This window comes from Miniopterus schreibersii, assembly GCF_964146895.1.
Source record: "Miniopterus schreibersii genome assembly, chromosome: 1".
Classification (NCBI taxonomy): Eukaryota; Metazoa; Chordata; class Mammalia; order Chiroptera; family Miniopteridae; genus Miniopterus; species Miniopterus schreibersii.
This window is the reverse complement of record NC_138101.1, coordinates 38,224,033-38,245,458: the sequence shown is the minus strand read 5'-3', so window position 1 is coordinate 38,245,458 and position 21,426 is coordinate 38,224,033. Positions and strand designations below refer to the sequence as shown.

Below are 21,426 nucleotides of genomic sequence, written 5' to 3'. Positions count from 1 at the left end.
GAACCAGTCTGTATTGTATATCCCAAAAAATTATACAATAAAAATAGTGTTTTAACATAGTTATTATCTGTTAATTGTAAAAACTTTATCTCTGGTTTTTAGTATATATATCATTATGTGTTATAAAGCTTAACAGAACCTGCCATAGAAGCCCAGAAAAATTATCTCCAGCATTCTGAACAGTTATAGAAGATGCAGAACATCTCATAGAGGGGTAGAGAAAAGATCATATTTTGGCCAATAAAATGAGACAGAGAATGAAAGTTAGGGACAAAAGAGTAACAGCTTGTTCTTCAGCAGTACTTTTTGCTGAGGTAGAAGGAAAGATTAATTAGATTGATGTTCTTTGTTTTCTCAGCTTAACCAAACAAAAAAATGTGCATGGGGCCCTTCAAAACAATACATGACAGGAAATGGGTCCACAAATGCCAATAGCTGTGTTTATCTAACTAGTTCATTTACTAGTTTAATGACATTGGGCAGCCCATCATGTATGACTCAGTTGACCAATAAAATAATTGTTCTAGCAATACAAAGATAACCTAGGTATAACTTTGAGTGCCTCCATAAATTAATCAAATTACCATGCATGTGCACCCATGTATAATATCAGGCATAAAGAACTTGGTTCAAGCTAGGGGATATTTAAACAATGATAAAAATCATCCATGACTAGCCATACTGGCACTGTACTTCTTTAGCACATTCATGCTTACAGCCATCACACGCCTCATCGTATGACACTGACACGTATAGGAAGGACTACGGAATAGTTGGTTGGCCTGTAAAAATGCCTGCGGTCATGTGCTGTTTTACTAGCTCTGCAATGTAACGTATCTGCTGTGGGTCTCAAGCCCACAAATATATTCCTTCTGACTTTGTTTTCACATTGCACAGGACACGGAAGACAGACTGTCCTGATCTCAGACACAAAGAGGGGGACAAATCTGAATACATTTCCTTCACACCATAATTTAGGCCAAAAGGATTGCAGAATAAAATTTATGATTCCAGAAAAACAGTAACAGAAAATAAATATTTGAATGAAAGACAAACTTTTGCTGTAAGAGCCTTTTTTTCTCTTAGAGATCAATTAACTTAAAAACGACTGTGCCTTTGTACCCTACAACTCTAAGAAAAGCCTACAGAGAAAAGCCTAAGTACATGAAATGCTCCATTTGACAGATAATTTAGAGTCTAATGTTTCATTCCTCCTTCTTTCCCTGTTATTCGTCAAATATCTACCAAGGTGCAAGCAATACAATGAAATTTGATGACACACACTGTTTATGCTCGAGTAGCCCAATTGAAGAACATTAACATAGGAAGAATGTTCTTATGGTTATCTTCTGATATCTTTAGGCTGATATACACTTATCTTCTATTTATATAGCCTTGATCTCTGGTTTTCTGATTTTCTATAAATTCTATATATTCATAGGGTTTTAAAAAAATTCATCTTTAGGTATACATAATCCTAAGTATATAGGAAGGACAATAGGACCATATAAAGAGATTTATTTGAGTTTGGAATCTGGATTTTGGCTTAAAAAAAGTCATAAGATTCTGTTAAAATGGCTCTGACAAGTCTTGGTCAACAGTTACCCTGAGGAAAAATTTTTTTTTTGAAAGAAAGAGTATAACCAATATTTTCATAAAATATGAGTATAAAGTAGAATATAGTATTATTAAACCAGTTTTAACATTTCATTAGTGAGGATTTCACTTTTTAAAGGCTGTATAATAAGAACAGTTTAATCTCATAACAAAGTTTTTACTTCATTATTGTTGCCTTTTTATTTTTGGCTAAATTGTTCTTTAAAGTGAGTAAACAAAAACCTGATACTATGTATTAAATAACTTCAAGTTCACATAATGTTATTTTACAGCATTAAGTGAACTATTGTACAGAAACAAAGGGTAGATGCAATGCTCTCTAATCCAGAGTACATTGTGTCCCAATTATAGAGGTGTTTTTGGGGTTACTGCTAGAGAGTGATTCAATTCTTGGCAGCCTGAGCCCACACTTCACTGTGGATCCCAACTCCGGTATCTGTTCAGATGAGCCATTGGCCAAATGAGTGTGTAGGAACATTAAACAGTATCTATTTGCTTTCTTTATGGTGATTTTTAAGACTGGTCACACATACCTCCTTACACCTTCCTCCCCTCCTTCCTTTTCACAGATATTTTTGAGAGCTATCTGTGTTAGGAACAGGATTACTGTCATTTAAGAATTCATAGTCTAGTGGAGTTGAGATACAAGTAAATCAAAAATTCTAATATAATACGGTAAGTGTTATGATACTGATACCATTGTAATTAACCTAGTTATTAATAACAGGAAAGGAATAAAGGAAAGGCCAGATATTATAGGCATGGCATTGGGGCAGCTTTGCCAGGAAGCCACAGCTTTACACTCCCCAGGGAGCCATCAGTCCCTTCCCGCAGATCTCTGGGGGAAGGGACTGGACAGGAGGGAGGGCAGACATGCCCAGCAGAGGCGGGAGCACTGGAAGGTGCCTGCTGTCCGTCACCCTGAGAAAAGAGGGCATAGGCCAGAATGGGCACGGCCACTGCAGGGGCAGGAAGCTTTGGGATACTTAGTCTCCTAAATAAAGGAATTCTTTCTCTTGGTTCTCTTGGGACTCTTGTTGCAGGGGGTACATTCTCTTGACTTCCCTGCATTGGCCACACTGTCCGCAGCCCCGCGGACGCCACACAGTTTGGACTAATGAACTTCAAGCAGCCGGACGCTGAGCTGGCCGCGGCTGCACCATGGAGCGGAAACTGGACACTGGCTTTGCTTTGAGCTCTACTGAATCCCCGTCTACACTTCTCCCAGGGTTAAGGGAAATGGGACTTTGGAAACCCAGACATGGAATTCCACACAAATAAAAATCACTCATCCTCCCGTGCGAGTCTCAGAAAATTCTTTTTCTTGAGAGACTGTAGGGACTCCACCCCCCCACTCAGTGGGGAAAGGGAAACCCTAAATCCCCTGATAATAATGCCATGAAAGCTCAGAAGAGAAACACCTAATCTAGTTTATGGGGATTAGGGAAGGCAATTTAAAGATTATACCAGACGCAAATACAGAGTTTTGCATGCACGTGTGAACACATTTTTAGAATGCATTATTCACTTTTCAGAACTAAGACGGTGTGATTCAGTGTTGGCTGATATGCCTGACTCCAGCATAATGAAAGAAACATACTGTCTCAGTTGGAAGTTAATATTTGTAAACAACTTGACTTTTCTAGAAGAATGATGCTACATAATTTTAAGATATTAATGCTTTTTAAGTCTCTACTATATTTTCAACAGCTGATTATAGTCAATACCAAAGGGAAACTTTCATTATATGCATGGTAGAGTGGAAGGCATATCACATTAGTTAAAAAAAAAGCGAGCATTCGTCCTGGTTTGGTGGTTCATAAACCGTGTGATTTTGACCAAGTCAATTAAACCTCAGCTCCCTCATTGGAAACATGAAGAGGCTGAGCAAGATGATTTTAGAGTTTCGTTTTAGATTTACACATCTGACTTTTCTAAATATTACAACTGACATTAACACTTTTAAGTAAGTCTCAAGACAATAGTTTGTAAGCTTCCACTCTTAGAAAGTACTTAGAAATTATTTATGTTTTCCAGCTCCCTGTAAAATTTGACTTTGTCCTACTGGTTACACAGACAGCTGCCATCACACCAGCCAAGACCCGTCAGACTGGTTCTGCTTAGATCATCGCGGCCCTTTCTTCACCGTCCACCCGGGAAGCTGCCGAGGGAGCCTGGATGCGCCGACTGCAGACCCGCGGACTCCTCCTTGCTCCTCAGCAATGCATCCGTGAGTTCCCTTTTTTCTTTTTGGTCTTAAGTTAACTTGTAGTTTAAAATGAGACATAAGGCACACCAAGGCATGTATAGATGTCTGATTTATTATGTGTTTAGCATAGAAAAATCCTTTTGATATTTAACATGAAATTACATCAAGAAATAGATTTCTATTCTTTCTGTATTAGTGTTTCCTGTTCTCTTATGTCCCACCCAAAAATGTTTTTCTATGTACTTTTAGAAGGGTTCAACAAAAGATAAATGTATATACTGTTTGCAAGCTGTCTTCTAGGGATTTTTGTTTGTTTTTTAAGAAGAACAGAACATGTTTTTAGCGTGGGCTTTATCTTATCAAGAAAATACTCTTATTTTCAAAGGTATACATGATGAAAAATCTGAAATCATGCAGATCCAAATTACATTTATTTGTGTAAGTAAATAGTTTAACTTTTAAAAATTGAAGATGTTTCGAAAGAGTGAGAAATAATTTAAGAAGACAATATGACTAAAACTATTATAGCTGGATTTAAAAAATAAATCTAATGATGTACCTGGCCACAACCAGCTTCTCTAATAGATGAGTCAAAATTATTTTGAGGCTGTTTTCTTTCAAAGTCAGAAACTAAATGGTATTCAGGTTTCAGTGTAATAAGTTTATAGGGAAGAGAAGAATCTATTACATACAGGGGCAGGCAAAAGGAGGTTTACAGTTGTGAGTACACAGTTTATTCTTGAACAGTACTATTTATTAAAATTATTGTATTATTTTCCAGACAAACAACTATAAACCTACTTTTGCCCACCCCTATATATATATTGATGATGGGGAGGTATGCTAACTGTATTCATTAGCAACCACTGATAAGAATTAAAGGTTAGCAGACCAAATTTATAAACATTAATATTTATACACATTTAAATAGATGAAGGTGAAATGAGCAATATTCAAATTATACATCATGGACAACTTTAATTTTTACTTAGTAAGGTATGACTATCATGTGTGGCCCATGGACCTACTGCATTAGATTCACTAGATGCTTATTAAAAATAGAAAAGTCCAGTTCTCATGCCAGAAATTCTAATAAATCTCTGGTTAAGGCATGAAAAATTAATTTTTAGAAGATACACAAAGAAAACTTCATCAAGAATAAGTTTATAGGGAAGAGATTTGAGTAGAGAAGAATCTAAAGTTTGAGAAGAATTGATAAAGTGTAAAGCCATAAAAAAGAAAGGAACTGGTAAGATATAAAGAAATTAAAGCAGAAATCAAATCAGTTATCTATTAAAGAGGTAGCCCTTTATTTTATTTAAATTGGTATAATTATATGTTAATGAGAGGTGCTCTCTCCCTAGTCACCTTTTCCTCCGGAGGAAAAGAGGACCCTTTTATGCAGCGTAGTGATGATTAAGGAGGCGAAGATCATTTAAGGAGGAATGTGAACTGAAGGGAGGATACTGACATTGGGTAGTTTGTGTTAAACAGGGAGCATGGTCATTTTCAGATTAAAAATATGTTTGTTTACAGGGAAAACCTTGATATAAAACTAATGCAGTAATATCTCCCGTGAAATTAGTCAATAGATAGTGATGCTGAAGGGCACTCTATTGAGAGGTAGGTGCAGGATTGCTATATGATCGTGCTCCAAGTGTTTAACACTGAGCCTCACTTCTTCAGCTAAGGTCAGTCCTGGTCCATATAACAACCTGTAGCAAGCTCTCATGGAGTATTCAGTTCTGAGCGGAAGAAAACTATCTGTTGAGCACCTATTATGTATTGTACACTTTGTAAAATGGTTTCTCATTTAATTTAGACAATACCTTGAAAAGTAGTTATTGTGATCACTGTTTTAAAAGATGAAATAACAGCAGCTCAGATTGTCCAGGGTCAGTTAAGTGTTGAGCCTAGAATCTGACTTTGGCCTTTCTGGCTCTCAAGTCTACACTTTTCTATTGTAACACATTGTCTACTAGGTGTGGGGACCTAAAAAAAAGTCTTTGGAAAGTTTGAAGTCTAACAGAGAAATGGAAAACATACACACATGCATATCCACACAGGGAGAAAAGGTATATATATGTATGTATACCCATACATGCCTATGTGATATATAGGCAAAGAAACAGATCATATACAGATTAATGTGAAATAATGTACATATATGCTTAAGAAGGAAGGGTGATGATATAATTTTACTTTTATTGACCTGTTTTTAAAAACATTTTATATTTTTATTATTTTTTAAAATTTTATTTTTGTTTAAAATATTACAGATGTCCCTTTTTCTCCCCAATGACCCATTCCACCCCATCCCATCCCTCCCCCCAGTGCCTCTCCCCACCATTGTCCATGTCCTTGGGTTGTGCATATAAATTCTTTGGTTACTCTCTCCCCCTCCCCCACCCGCCCTCCTCCATCCCTCTGACATTCATCAGTCTCATTTTAAAGAATTCATGGACTGCCCTTATTTAATTTTCTTAAAACTGTCTTTGTATTTAAACAAGATAAGAATATGACCTAACTTTCCCACCCTATCTCAAAGGTGATCAGTGACTGAGAGTATAGCACTTGAATTACAACATCACTGTTTCATAAAAAGGATTGCAACATTTGCTATTGTGTAAAAATCAAGTTCATCTTAGTGCAGCATTTCATGGAAGGAATTCATTAGTCTGTAGTAACTGTAACTGTGTGATAGGCCTTTGTTGTTTTTTCATTGCTGGTCTGCTTTCCTCCAAAAATATGTCATTGCTACACTATAAAAAGGGAATAAACAGAGAAGCTCAAGAAGCAACAGCAACATCATGTGCTTCAATATCAGCACCAAAGTTTATAAGGTGTGTGTATGATCCTGATGTTTTAGTGCTTGGGAATGAGGTGAGTTGGACAGTTGTGAAGCAGGTCTTATAAGACGGTAGGTGCTGAAATGGGTACTCTGGCTGCATTTCTTAGCTTTGTCAGGGTTAGGATCTGGAAGAGCTGTACTAAAAACTTCTCGAAGCTCAGTTGTTTGAACACATTCTGATTGAAGATGGTGAGTAAAAATTGTGAAGAATGCTCTCATAGTTTTGAGCATAATTTAATAGGTTAAAAATGAGTGCATGAGAGATTAGGAAAGTTTTAAGAGATTGAGAAAGAAAAACGGGCTTCAGAGACACCAAGTCATGCCAAAACCTGCAAGTTCAATCTCCCAGGCACATGCATCACCTGTATGGTTGAGCAATTTCTGAAATATTTAGAATAGTAACTCTGAGGTGGTAGAACCAAGCTTCGGGGAATTCAAAGTACCGTGCAGTATCATTAAATGCTATCTTGCACCCTTTCATCTGGAGTTGTCAGATTATATCTTTTTTTTTGAAGCCGCAAAAGCAGATATGGAAGAATTTAGCACTTTGTTTAAAGTCAAACTATGAGTCAGTGCAGAAGAAAATAATTGTTATCATTTGTTTCACATGCACTACTTTTCTAAAACATCAGGCACATTTAAACTTTATGAAAACATATGGTTATGTTATTATACTCATTTTACATATGAGAAAACTGAGGCTCACAGGTAACATTATTTGTCCAGAGGCAATAAATGGCAGAACTGGGAATTAAGCCAGGTCTATCTGACTCCAAACCTATGCTCTTATTACAGTGCTATACAATCTTTATAGTGTCTCCTTTATCTACTCAGGTGGTTCTACTACTATGCTGATTTAACTGTCTTGAGTGTTTAAAGACATAAAAGTTAAATTTGCAAGGAACAACTTTATTATTCAATGAATAATCTTCTAAATAGACCTCTGAGGCTGGTAGACAGGAAGACTTGCTGTCTGTGTTCTATAAAGTAAGGGATAAAACATTCAAAAATTAGGTAATTTTCATGTGGCCACAGGAACAAGTGAGTCAATCAATATTAGAGATAAAATCTGCCCTCCCAGTTCACCTGTGTACTGAGTACAATATTGTCAAGTGGAAAAGTTAAATTAACACAGGTTCTACATGACCCAAGAAATATTGTTATTGTTATTGCTATTCCTGCTTGGATTTGTATAGAAATATGTGGCCTTTTAAACACTAGGTATTGCAAATTAAAGCTTGTCAGGTCACACTTAGTAAAATTCAGAGAGGGTACATATAGTAGGAATACATATATTCAGATATATATATTTATATATAATACATATATGCTCTTTATACATAAGTCATATATACATATAAAATTTGGTACCTATCAACAAACCTGTGAGGCAGGCAATGTTAACCTTACCATAATTTTACAGGTAGAGAAATCAAAGATTAGGAAGGCTGAGACTTCCGCAACTTTGAGTAAGTGGTTGATGGAGCTGGAGTTGGAACATTCATGATCTAACTCCAGGCCTGTACTTTTAACGCTTCCTGCCGCCTCCTCCATACCATGATGGCTGGAATCACAAGGGCTCCTTTCATTAAGCAGAGCTAACTTTCTTCGTTCTTAAAACAATTAGCTTAATCTTAGTGTCTCAATTTTCCTAATCAAGAGAATACCAAAGATTACAAGTAATACATCCAAAACAAACAATCTTTCAATCTATATAATACATCCAAGCCTTAATGAAGCACTTGGGCATATATTACTGAATTTGAAGCAAATATAGATTTGGGCTTCATAAGTAGAGTTCGAAATCCTTGCACTAAACTCTACTGCATGGCTGACCATTGGCCTAACTGACAGGTTCCTAGAGACAGGCAGGTGCAAAGATGAGTGCTTTTCCACATTTTCTTTACCAGTTGAATCCCTTTTACACATCAGGCCTAACGCAAAGCCCTGTCGTATGGAGCGGAGTTGCTAAGGGTGGAGTGGGACTAAAGCTTCGAGCCTCACCTGCTCTGTCTTCTCCTTAACTCCTCAGGGACACATAAAGCAACTTGAGGGAGTTTTCAACCCACTTTAAAACAAATTTGTTTCTCGTTATGAAGGAGGAATGATGACGAAGCCAACATTTGTTGAGCGTTTTTCATTTAACCCTTAGAAGAGCCCTATCGTTAGGTCCTCTCGATAGGGTTAACTGTAGATCCCCCTATAGCTACCCCCATTGGCAGGTGGGGAAGCGTAGACTTGTGAAGGGTAGCTGGCTCAGAGCCACCCAGCTAGTGAGGGGCAGGGCCGGGACTAGACCCGAGCTGCTGGTGCTGAAGCCCAGACCTCCCGTCACTGAGTGAGGAAATGGAAGGCATTTGTTTAGAGCTGTGGAACTTGTTATGATGAGCTCCTCAGTGGAACCGTGCTATCCTGATTTATTCGTATTAGATGTAGTACTTGTATTTCAAATATGCTGAAGTAAAAATATTTTTTGTTATCTTTCGTACAGACAGAAATTGCAAGAGAATTAGTAAATATTTTTCTTATTGTCCTCTTTTCCCAAAGATAATGGCATAAAGATAGCTATTTACCTGGTTGCAACTAGCCTTTTTTGCATATTGCGAATGTATTAAATTTAGCTAGGAGTAGCAGGTAAGGCGGCTTTAGTGTATGAAATGTAATTTTATTTCAGTTTCATGTAAAGCATGTCTGAAGGCAGGTGGGTGGGGGCTGATAGCGAGGTTCACAAAGTCATCAGGATTCGAGGCTCCTACTGTCATGCGGTCCCACTGGCATAAACACATATCCTCCAAGTCATGTTCAGTATGGTTGCCTGAGCTCCAACTAGCACTTACACATTTTAGCTATGACATGTGCATCAAGATTCTAGCCATTGGAATACAGATTTCATTGGTCAGAACTTACTCAAATGGAGACTCCTATGGACAAGGGACATTACTCTGTTTTCCAGGTGGACAGGTGCCCAACCAAAAATAAAACATTCTGTTATTAAGAAAAAAGAATGAATATTTGGGATAGGCACCTATGAATCTCTACCACAGACATGTTAAGTTTGAATTATATGAAGCATATCATCATTCAAAACTTGTGATGAACAGTAGGCAGGTGGCTATGTGGGTCTGAAGTTTAGACAAGTTATTGACTTGGTAACCATCAGTATATACATATGGATATAAGGCCATGGACATTGGTAACTAAAAATATTTGTGTGGGTTTTTTTTATAAAATAATATCTTATAATATTATGGTGTTTACTTGCACAGCAAATCCTACCTTATTCTAACATGAATCTGAGCATATATCACTATATTCATTAAAATGCCAGTAGAGTATAATTAAGCTAAGGTGAGCATATAATGATCAATTTCACAAATCTTGTGTTCTATCCAAAGTTAAGACTCAGTACTTCCTTATACACAGGTCAGTAATTGGGGCAGGAAATCCATTATTCAAGAAATCTCACTTTTGGAAAAATAATATAAACATTAAAATAGTTCATACAGTTTCCAGTTGTCTCTCCTTACAAAGTTAATTAGATAGAATTATATGTAAACATTTCTAGATTATCTGGGGGATTCTTAGTATATGGCTTACAGTGTGTTTGTCAGGAAAACAGCAACCTGGAGGACATCACAGGGTCTTAGCATGTGTTCCAACTGGCGCATTCCAATTTTAAGGCCTTTCAGTGGCTTACATAAAATAGAATTTCATGTGTCTACAGATTTTAAAACTGGTTTAGGATTCAAGTAATAAAGATATTTTATCTCTTCCTCATATGTATGATTCTTGGATTATGTCAAATGACTTGCAGTCCCTTATTTTTATTATTATTCCTATTTATCTGGCATATACCCAATAGAAAAATAATGCATTTGATATTTATGTTAAAGTTTATTGTTTAACATAAGCTGAATTTTAATTATAATAATGTTTTTCTAGGTTATTAGGCATGGAACACTAACTTTGATAAAATTAGAGAGCACCTAGATCAACTAAAATCCTCATTATTTTTTAAAAATGAAGGCAATGAGAGCACATTCAACATCATAGAAGCTGAGGAGTAGGAGATGCTGGAATTTGTGATGTTGAATGTGATCTCAGATTTCTCACTTGAGAAACTTAGGACTTAGATGAAAGGACTTAGTCCTTAAATGAAAACCCTTAGGACTAAGACACAGGCAACTGGTCTTCCAGTTCAGAGTCATTTCTACTATATTATGCCAACCCTTATAGGAGGTATCTAGACAAAGTAATGAGAGAGACTTGGTAGAAAGACATCTACCTTTGCAAAAAGTTAATGAAAGCCTGTGTTACATATTAGCAACCTAAAGTGTCTGTAGTTCAGGTTTCTCAATCATTTTCCTTCTGATAGATCTGCCATAACATATGCACACATTCCCTATCAATTCTTATTTTTATTTCATATTTTTAAGTGTGCATAATTCCCTATGATGAGCTGTGATGGCATTCCTTTTCAACATTTCTGTGGGAAACTGCTGCTTTTAAAGTTGTTTACTCAGATCACGCAAATTTATTATCTTGAACTGGAAAGAGTTTGAGGAAAAGAAAACAAATATATTAGTGGAACCAAGGGTCAAATAGCTCAATTTATGTCTATAAACACATAACTAATTACTTAAGAATACCTTTAAATTTTTTGTACCTCATCTATCTGTGATTGTAAATTTCTAGAGTTCAAAGTGTCAACTTAAATTTCCTATGCTGCACCATACCTGGCTGGGAACTTAATAAAGACCTTGATGATAACACAGTGGAGATCAGAGACATTCCTTACTGTTGAGTTGCCACTAATGCTTATAGTACACCTGTCTAACAAAGTCTGATGATATCAGATGCTATCTTCACAACTTCCTGTTAAAGTAGGTGGGAGGAAAGATTATCACTGCAGTTTTATGGTTGGTTAAATATAGAAATAGTTAAGCTACGGGTTTTGCCTAAGTTAAAAGTTAATGAGTGGTGGGGTTTTCTGTCATTCACAATATTTATTAAAAACTTCCTACTATACAAAGTAATACTATGTTTATTAAAAACATACTGTAATTAACAATACTGTTTTAATGTCTATGATTTCAATCATCTTTTTTTTAAAAAAAAAAATATATATATATATTATTGATTAGAGAGAGAGGAAGGGCAAGGGAGAGAGAGAAAGAAACATCAATGATGAGATGCCTCCTGCATGACCCGTGCTGGAGATCAAGGCTGCAACCCAGGCATGTGCCCTGACCAGGAATTGAACTGTGATTTCCTGGTTCATAGGTCGATGCTTAACTGCTGAGCCACACTGGCCAGGCCAATCATCTTTAGATACTTTGTAATGTGAAAATGCCATGTGGAGCCATTTCAATAATAATTAAGGAAGTGCTGTCAGATAAAAATTATAGAACTTGGTATCTGAATGATTTCATACTGTTCTGCTCCATATCATATTACTTTTACTGAATAGTAATTGATGCCATTTGTTACTATTGAGGGGCATTCTAAGAGTATTATAAAACAAATTTTGTTTCTATGCTAAGAATATCTTAGAGAATATAGCTCATTACATTTTATACTATTCTTTTTATGGGGAACTAAAAGAATCGTATTACTTCTGAACAATTGCTCAGTTTTTATCTTATGGGTGACGTGAACACTGTACCTGACCAAGGTTTGCTTGTTGGCTCTTTTTGTTCAGTTGTGTTTTCAGATGGCTCCTAGAAAGCTATAAATTTTGTGGCCCAACTTAAGGAAATGTCTATATGGGAATTATGAAATATAGTTTTAATTCTAGTCCCATCTTATCTTCTCACTTATGTTTTGCTTTTTTCTTGCATCTCTAAACTTAATTTAATACCATATGTAATATATAATCTATCTATATAATCTATCTATATAAAAATCTCCTTATAAGCCATCTTAATCCAGCGTAGAACAAGATGGAATAGAAATAAAAACATTTATAATAAAAACAGTGAGTTTCTCACCATTTATCTTGGTGTTTATAAAAGAAAAATAGACACAGTTGTTTAGCAATCAGACTCCCACCTTGTTATAATTATAACTTCTCTATGAGAACTATTCAAAGTTATTATTGTAGGGAATGAACATATAATTCAGTCCATGTGCCTGGTCTCTGCTATTAGACACTTTATAGATGTGTTTGTGTAACTGTAGACAGGGCAGAATATATTATTTACAATTTTATTAAGGAGTAATTTGTTTGTATTGTTTTAAAAAACAACAGTGAAAACATATGATCCATGCACACATATACAACATTTTAGTTTTATCCTGGATATTTTCATAGTCTTATTGTAGAAAGTATAAACAAGATCAAAGATCTCACCAATGCCTGCTGGTAAGAAAAAGCATTTGAAGGATTTGTATGGATAAGACAAGGAGGCACAATCCTATGAGCTAAAGAAATAAACTAGAGCCAAACACAAAATAAAATATGAATACAATTTATTAATTTATATTTTAAATCTTAAGCACTGACATAGGGAATCAGCAAGTCATATGGTACTATATTGTTACTTCATTGTGGTATTTTTCATTATGCTTTTGTTTAGATATTGTAACATACAGACATTCAGTGGCCCCAAATAATATCTCCTGAAATTACTGCTCTTTTATTTTGCAATTTGTCACTTTTTGTACTATGATAGTACTTTACAGGAGGTAGATAAAACCACATTTGGAAAATCATGTATTTTAAACACAGGTGAAATAGAAATATTAACCAAAGCTTGATTATTATATAAAGTGCCTTACAGAAATCAGGCTTTTCTTAAATAGTAATAATTCTTTACAACCCTTGACCTGTGTTTCTTTGTGTGTAATATTCCAAGTTCTTTTCTAAGACTATGGCAGACCAGAAGTGCTTTAAGAGAGATCAAAACCCATAATGCAGTACTGACAAATGGCCAGTTCGATTTGGTTTAGGTGACTTCAATTCCATTCCCTCTGGGGACATTTCTTGAGCATGTGTTCAGAGAATACAGAAATAAGTAAGGCTCAGACCCTATCCTCAAGGAGCTCAAAATGCATATTTCGCCGTGATATTCGGGGATGAACAGACCTAACTGAAGTGAAGGGCACTTTTTGAACTTGTTCTTAAATACACGCAGGCTTTTATGATGCAAGCAAAGAATAGACTCTACCTAAGAACGTTATTCAGAAACTCAGAGGTAAATGCACAACAACTGCTAAAGACACAAGTGGCAAGTAGTGGCATTTCACTTTTTAGACACTATGCATATATTACTTTGATGAAGATAAAAGTAACTTTTAAAAAGTTCACTCAGTTAAACTAACACACACACACACACACACACACACACACAACCAAAAATCCTACAGCTCTTTCCAGCACTGGTGCACTGATCAAGATGGGCCGTCCTTGGGGAGAGTGAGCTAAGGAGAGGGACTCAGATGTGAATGGGCCACCTTGGTAACCTGTTTTACATAAGTTATACATATGTGCCTTAAAAAAAAAGATTCTAAGTTACTCCACATAGGAGGCAGTAGGAGCAAAGACAAAGAGCTTGAAGGCTCATGGGACAGAGAGGGAATGCCAGGCTAACTGAGGCCGACTTGGGTTTCGAGCAGTCTCAGCCACTTCTAGAAAGAGCCTACTATACTGGAGGATGGCTCAGGGACTGGGTAGGCAGGAGAGAAACCTGCTGTCAAGCGACAGGACACGTTTTAGCGAGGATTGCTAAAACAAGTTCAGTAACAATGGGATTAGCCATACACTGCATTAGATTAGCTACGAAAGTGAGACTAGAAAATGAAAAGACCATTACAGCTTCCCAGCACAATTAGCATTGACCTGTCGGCTCTTGCCTAAACCAGCCACCAGCAAATTATGACCCTTAGGCCAAATTCAGCTTACCAACTGTTTTTGTCCAGTGCTTGAGCTAAGAATGACTTTTATACTTTTAAATGGTTGAAAACAAACCAGAAGAAGAAAAATATTGCATGGCAAGCAAAAGAGTTTATGAAATTCAAATTTCAGTGTACAGAATTAAAGTTTTATTGGAACGGACATGCTCTTTTGTTTCTGTGTTGTCTGTGGCTGCTTTTGTGTGACAAAGGCAGAGCTGAGTAGCTGCAACAGAGATTGTGTGGCCCAGAAAGGCTTAGCTACCATTTGGACCTTCACAGAAAAGCTTGCTGATTTCTGGGCTAAGCGGTTGATGATAGTGCTTTGGCACCAACAGCTTTATAGACGCTGTGCACATGTTCATCCACAACAGCCTAGCTGGGCTGACCTGGTGAAACATGCGAACTAAGAACTTCAGGGCCGGTTCCCATTACAGGGAATGAGCAGAGTTCAAGGCTCCCTCTCCGTCAGTCCATGGTGGTGGGCAGGGGCTTTTCTGGGGAACTTTTCTTTGACACACTGCGAGTCTCGACTCTCGTTTCCCAGTGCCTGCCATGAAGTTGATTTGTGTTAGGACCTCCCCCCCACTTGCTTTTTTGCTGTTGTATTGCTTTTCTCTTTTAGTACTCACCTAAAAACGACACATTAAGTGACAATGACAACGCAACTCTGAGCATATTACTTGTCTCCCGGCAATTTTGGACTTATAAAAATGTACCTATATTTTAACTGCTTTATTCACTGTCTAATCACACGTCACCACATGGAAAGGAAAATAACAGAAAGAAAGAAATTTGATGCCACTGAAGCTATTAGAAGTTATTCAACCAGTCTGTCTGAAGATAATTTTATGGGAGGAGGTTCAGATAAGCTTCCACAGGCCGCAATAATGATTGGACAAGGGTTTATGTGCAGAAGGGGGTTAATTACATGTTTCTGTTGATATATAAAATGGCTTTATTCCTCCATTTTAATGACTTTTTTGAGCACACTTCTACCGCATCTAATATGGAGCAATTCAGTATTAAATCACTTGCTGAGGGAGCAACAAAGAAAGTAATTAAGAAACAGAGTGAATCAGTTTGAAAAGCAGTGCCGTGCAGACTGGGAAGGGAAGGGGTAATGTTTCAAATGAAAACATCTCAGCAATATAGTCATTACCATTATTATTAATAATTAAAATAATGATGATAATAATGGTCCTGGCTATTTGTACAATAATTTCTACTTGGGAGCTCAAGTAATAGAATATTTTATCATTTTTTATCTCCAAATAGCTCATCCGGGTGGGAGGGGTCTGGGATTATCAACCCTGCCTTTCATAAGGAGAAAATAAGAGAATTGGATCTGCTGGTACAGGAATGTGCAATAAATCAGTTGGTGGTGGGACTCAGCAACACACTGTCTTAATTGTTTATTCAAGTGTTTTTGATGGTTTCTCTTTTCTCTTTGTCCCATGCTGTCTCTCTTATCTCGTTCAAAGCCACCAAAGACCATCACTGAAATAGCTGTAAAGGGTGGGGGTCAGGAAAAGAGAACGCGCTGGTAATTTTGGGGCACAATAGTGACAGAAATTTAATGAAAAGTCATATAATCGTCCTCGTTATCTTTTTGTCTTTTGAAATTCAACCTCTTTCTCTTTTGTTTAATTCAAAAGCTATGATACTTCTTGTTAGAAAAAAATCCACCACAACACAAAAAAGTACATTAAAATTAAAATTTCTCTCTTATTTCTGATATTCCACTTCTTACTGTTCATAATTTTGTGTCTTTTTCTATATATTTTGCTATGCATGCACATATATAGTTTCATTATTTACAGAAACTAGACACAGAATGCATATTCTCCTGCAACATTCTTTCAATAAAATATATCATTGACCTTTTGCATGTTAATACATGTAGCTCTACACCCATCTATTTAATGGCTGCATTATTTTACTTTTCTATCTTGATTAAAAGTTATTGTAGACTAGAACTTCTGTCATATTTCACAATTCTACATAGTGATCATATACTTTTGATAATTATATCATGTTCCCTACTATTATAACTTCATATACTTTATCTGGCATGTTTTGATATTAGTTGAGAAGCCCTGCCCTCCCCATGTCCCCCCCCCCAAAGTTTTGCTTACGTCTGTTATATGCATCTCCCTTCTTCTGCAACAGGTGAACAGCAAGCATTCACAGATAAAGGAGTAGGAGTCAGTTTGTAGTCTTCTTAGGCACATAAAAAATAACCTCCTGTGGAGAAGTCTTTTTATATTGCAGTAATTGCCATTCTGGGAACAGGTGTTTGGGATCCCACTCAAGGGAGAACTAGTGATGGGAGAGATTGGGGAGAGGAAGATGAAGTTTCCTTGACTACAGCCTCATGGGGAAATCACAGGAACAGTAGGAGAGACGAAGTACAGGCCTGGCAGCCTCCCACTACAGCCCAGTGCCTTCAGCGGAGGCAGAGTCACGTAGCGATGATAACATTATTGACTTTTGCAACAGTGTTCACACAGGACAAAAAGTGGAGGCAGAGACAGGATGTGATGATGGTGTGGCAGGGATAAAAATGATAATATCACTTGTTGGTCATATGTCACTAGGAAACAGAGTTTCCTTGATTTCTGCAAGCAAAAAAAAAAAAAAAAAATTATTGCAAAATGCTCTGCAGTTTGTGAGAACTTTTCACATTCATGATTTCATTCTGGGTCCCACAGTCAACCACATGCTTTAGAAAGAATGGGTATTCTGTCCCTTATTGACAGATGGAGAAACTAAGCTCAGAGTCTGAATGATTAGACCAAGCTGGTAAGGAAAGAGCTGGACTTGAAATTCTCTTTATTCTGATTCAACCCCTGGCGCCCCTCCAAAATAACACTACACTTACCCCGATCGCTCATGTACAAGACAGTTCTCTGCAGGCATGAATACACGCCATTGCTTCTACCAGCATGATGAATACCTCAAGAAATTTAAAACAGCACCATATTCAAACTCTTTAGCCAACTGACTTAGTATTTCATTTTCTCTAGTTTTTCAGTTTGCTTAGCAAATATTGTAACACAAGGAAACAGCAACTTTACTAATCAAACACAAAGCAGGTTGACAAACATTTTTCAGCAACATGTTTTTGACATCAGAACAAATGGGAGAGGTTGAGGGAGTCTCATGAAGAAGGGATTCCCTGCAGCATCACTGAAGTTTAGAGATAAATATAGCTCCAGCATTCAGCTTTTTTAGAACAGACCTCTGGTTATCCCTTATGTGTATCCTCAAAGCTTGTTTGGAAATAGATCAGAAAAAGAGAAAGAGGTTGAATTAGAAAATCTATCTGGAACCTGGTATGGTTCAAGCTGTAGCACACCTCATAGGCTGTTGAAGATTCTAGAGTGGTAGAAACAGGCTTTAAACATTTCTCTAGCTTCCACAGTGCCCAACTCAGAATCTTGCACATGGACGGCTCCATAAATCATGGCTAACATTCACATAGCATTTTCTACACGCTAGGCACTGTTGTAGGCATTTTATACACAGTAATAAATTTAACCCTTACAACAGTCCTATGAGATAGGTACTATCATTATCATCTTCATTTTATGGACAAGAAAAACTGAGGCACGGAGAAATCAAATTTACTTGCCAAAAGTCAGCCAGCCAGAGCCAAACTGGTTTCAGCAGCCTGGGGCCAGGGTGTATTCTAAACAAAACATCTAACTGAGTGTCCTGAATTCCCCAGAAATATCTGTTTTGTCTAAGGAGTGGGCACAGTGTGCACTGTGATGTAATTCACCTATTTGCTTGCTTTCTCAGGCATTTTGTTGTGAGGGCCACGAAGAGAGCTTGTGTGAAGCCATGGGTTATTGGTCTCATCACCTTTTTATCCCTGATTGTTCTGGCAGTGTGCATTGGACTCATTGTTCATTACGTGAGATACAGTAAGTATGGGCTGCCCTGGCATCATGTGATTTACCCCAAATATTTCCTCCTGTGCATTCCTGTTTGGGTTAGCCTCGGGCTTATTCATCCATGACTACAATTCATTTGCAGAGCTGCTACAAAGAACTCTTTACCTGCCTTGCTTCACATTTAATCCTCACAGGCCAAGGAGATCCTTTCTTCTACCTTTGATGAAGCAATGCTTCCTGCTGGGAATAGCATGCTAGTTTTCATTTTTACTAATAAGTAATAATCAAGTTTTAATTAGAGGAAGACCATAGGAGAGCTAGAGTCCAGTGTCTTGAGTTGTTTGAGGTTATAGGGCAAACACCTTGATTTAAAATAATCCTAACTCATTGAAACCCTGACAGCCCAATAAATTAATTACATGATCAGGGATTATAGAGATAAGTAGGCTCTATTCTGTGCTGGTAAGTTGGAAAAATGCTGATAGTGATATATTATTGAATAAGTGCCTATTTCTGTTCTTTTAAATCTCATCTTGGGATATATTACAAGTGATTAAAAAGGATAGGATATGCTGAGAAGGTTAATTGTAAAGAGGTTCACTCCGTGTTAATTGGGTATCTCACTGCTAGATGAAACATGAACACTGTTGTGTTATTAGAAAGGTCCCCAGAGTACTTGGGAACTGTTCTTCGAGGGTATGACAACCCTTCTGAAGTTTCCTTCTACTCGGCCTCAGGTTTTAATTAGTTGACTTCGCAATGACCTATTGGTTTAACTCCCTTACTGAGTAGATAATGCTTTGATGTTCAAGACTCTGTAGCTAAAGAGGCTAATCACTTGATTCTAGGTTAATTGGGAGTTTGCAGAAGTTTCCTATAAGGAGAAATGGTGATCTTTAAATTGGTGATCTTCTGCTAGCAGACACAGTCCAGTCTTAATTTTCCAAGCAAGGTGGATCATTTTTGAGCAGTTTAAAGAAAAAATATTTAATGTAAAGATTTTTTTGGGTAGAATTTGCCCACATACGGGTCTTCGAATTTGGAGTATCTGCATTTTGATAATTTTATGGAGCATGTTTTTAATTAAAAAAGAATAAATAACTTTATAATTAGATAATCCTGTTGTGAATATACTGGGTCTCATGATGTAATCGTCATTATTCTTCTCCATGGATGCCTAGGACTGTGTTTTATCCACTTTTGTTTTCCAGAACTTAAGAGGATCCTGGCACATATTAGAAACTTAATTAATGTCTATTAAATACTGAGTAATAAACGAGTGATATTTTCTAGGGGCATTCTTTGGCTTGTCCTACTTCATAAGGAGTTCCTAGTAATGCTAGGGGCCTCTACACCTGCGTGAGAGAAAATATTTCTTATTTTTTCTCCTTTGCCTCTTCCCAAGTCAAGTGTTTATAAGACTTAAAATCTTAGTCACATGCATACAATGCAAACCTGGCAAGATTTTACCAGTAACCTGCTCCTGGATCCTACTGTTTGGATGCTCAGTTGACTAATATAGAGCACAGTTTCTGCCACCCACACAGCGCACCTGGATAAACAATCGTGATGTGCGCTGCCGTCATAATTGTGACCTGCCCTCTGCGAGTGGACATAGCACACACGCATTTAGGAGATGGTACGCCTAGATAACCAAACCAAACCAAACAAATCTATTACAGAAACAGTCAGATCAAGATGGAAGTGATCAGATTTGAAGAAACATTGTTTTGGCATACAGCCCAGGGCGGCCTAGAACTGCGTGTGCCGTTCGTGTCCAGGGGCCTTTGAAGCTGCCTCTGAGATCTGAATGACAGGAGGTGAATCCATCATTAGTAACATCATTGCAGATTATAGAATCACAAACATGTTAGAAAACTTGTGCTCATCCTTATTTTTCTTACTTTTCTGTTAACGTTCCCAATGATGTTCTTCAACAACTACACACGCCATATAGTTTTGACAGCTGGGAGTATGTTTTGACACTTAGTGGTCTGTTTGAGCCATTTGAGCAAAGTAAAATATTGACTATAGATAAGCTGTTCATTTGGTTGAAGTATATGAAATTGCTGATATTTGACTGCTTTTGACCTATACGAACTGCGATTTCAAATGATTCAATCTAATAATTAAAAAACCCCCACACCAAACAGGTCTAAAGATATAGGAATCTGTTCTCTTCCTCTTTACAACCTTACTTTTCAGCATGTGGTTAGGTGCCAGCAGCAGCAGCCTGGTGCTTGGTGGAGGAAATGCAACTTTAGAGCTAAGGTAAACTATTGGTCGATATTTAAATAAATTAAAAACCTGACTTAAAATTGTATATATTGCCAGGGACCTGCGTTTCAGCCTACACTGGCCATTCAGGGAAGGGAGTGAGAAAGGAGGGGGGAAAGTAAAGCCTCCCCAGGGCCTCACATAGGTGGCTAATGCTCAGTAGACCCTGACCTTTCAGTGTCTCCAGCCTGCCATCCCTCTCCTTTATGTGCCACTTCAGACCTTGTCAGAGTCTGACTGGTGGCTTCCCTCTTTGGATGAGCAGGATGTTCTTTTGAAATTTACCAGTAGGTTTATTTTTATTTTTGCATAACTTTTATATAAAGAGAGATTTTTCTTATAGCTTCAATGAGTGGGTTTGTGTTTTTTTTTTAACCACCCCCAGGAAGCAGTACGTAAAGAAAATTTGTGCTTTGGGAGTTAGACCTTGGCTTGAAGCCCAGTTCTGTTTTTTCTGGCTATGTCATGTTGGGGTTAGGCAATTTATTTACATTTATGAGGCTGTATTCCTTTGATCAATGTGGATAATACTGCCTTCCCATGAGGGTTATTATAAATTAAATGAGATATGTGAGTATGTCTGGGACACCGGTGTCCAGTGTTAGTTGTTTTCCGTTTCCTTGGAGCTTAAGTGAAAAGGGAACAAATGAGAAGCAACAGAGAAGAGGAGAGAGATT

The 21,426-nt window shown here is 37.2% G+C and overlaps 1 protein-coding gene across 1 annotated transcript in view; it reads left to right on the top strand.

Annotated features, from left to right (window-relative positions):
• Nucleotides 1–3,796: 3,796 nt before the first annotated feature.
• Nucleotides 3,797–21,426, top strand: part of LOC308559291 (transmembrane protease serine 11E-like) — a 36,182-nt gene continuing 18,552 nt past the window's right edge. Inside the window, exons 1-2 of the mRNA XM_081141883.1 lie at nucleotides 3,797–3,847; nucleotides 18,378–18,502. Of these exons, the coding sequence (XP_080998009.1) occupies nucleotides 3,840–3,847; nucleotides 18,378–18,502 (133 nt within the window). The 5' untranslated portion in view covers nucleotides 3,797–3,839. The remainder of the gene's footprint in view (nucleotides 3,848–18,377; nucleotides 18,503–21,426) is intronic.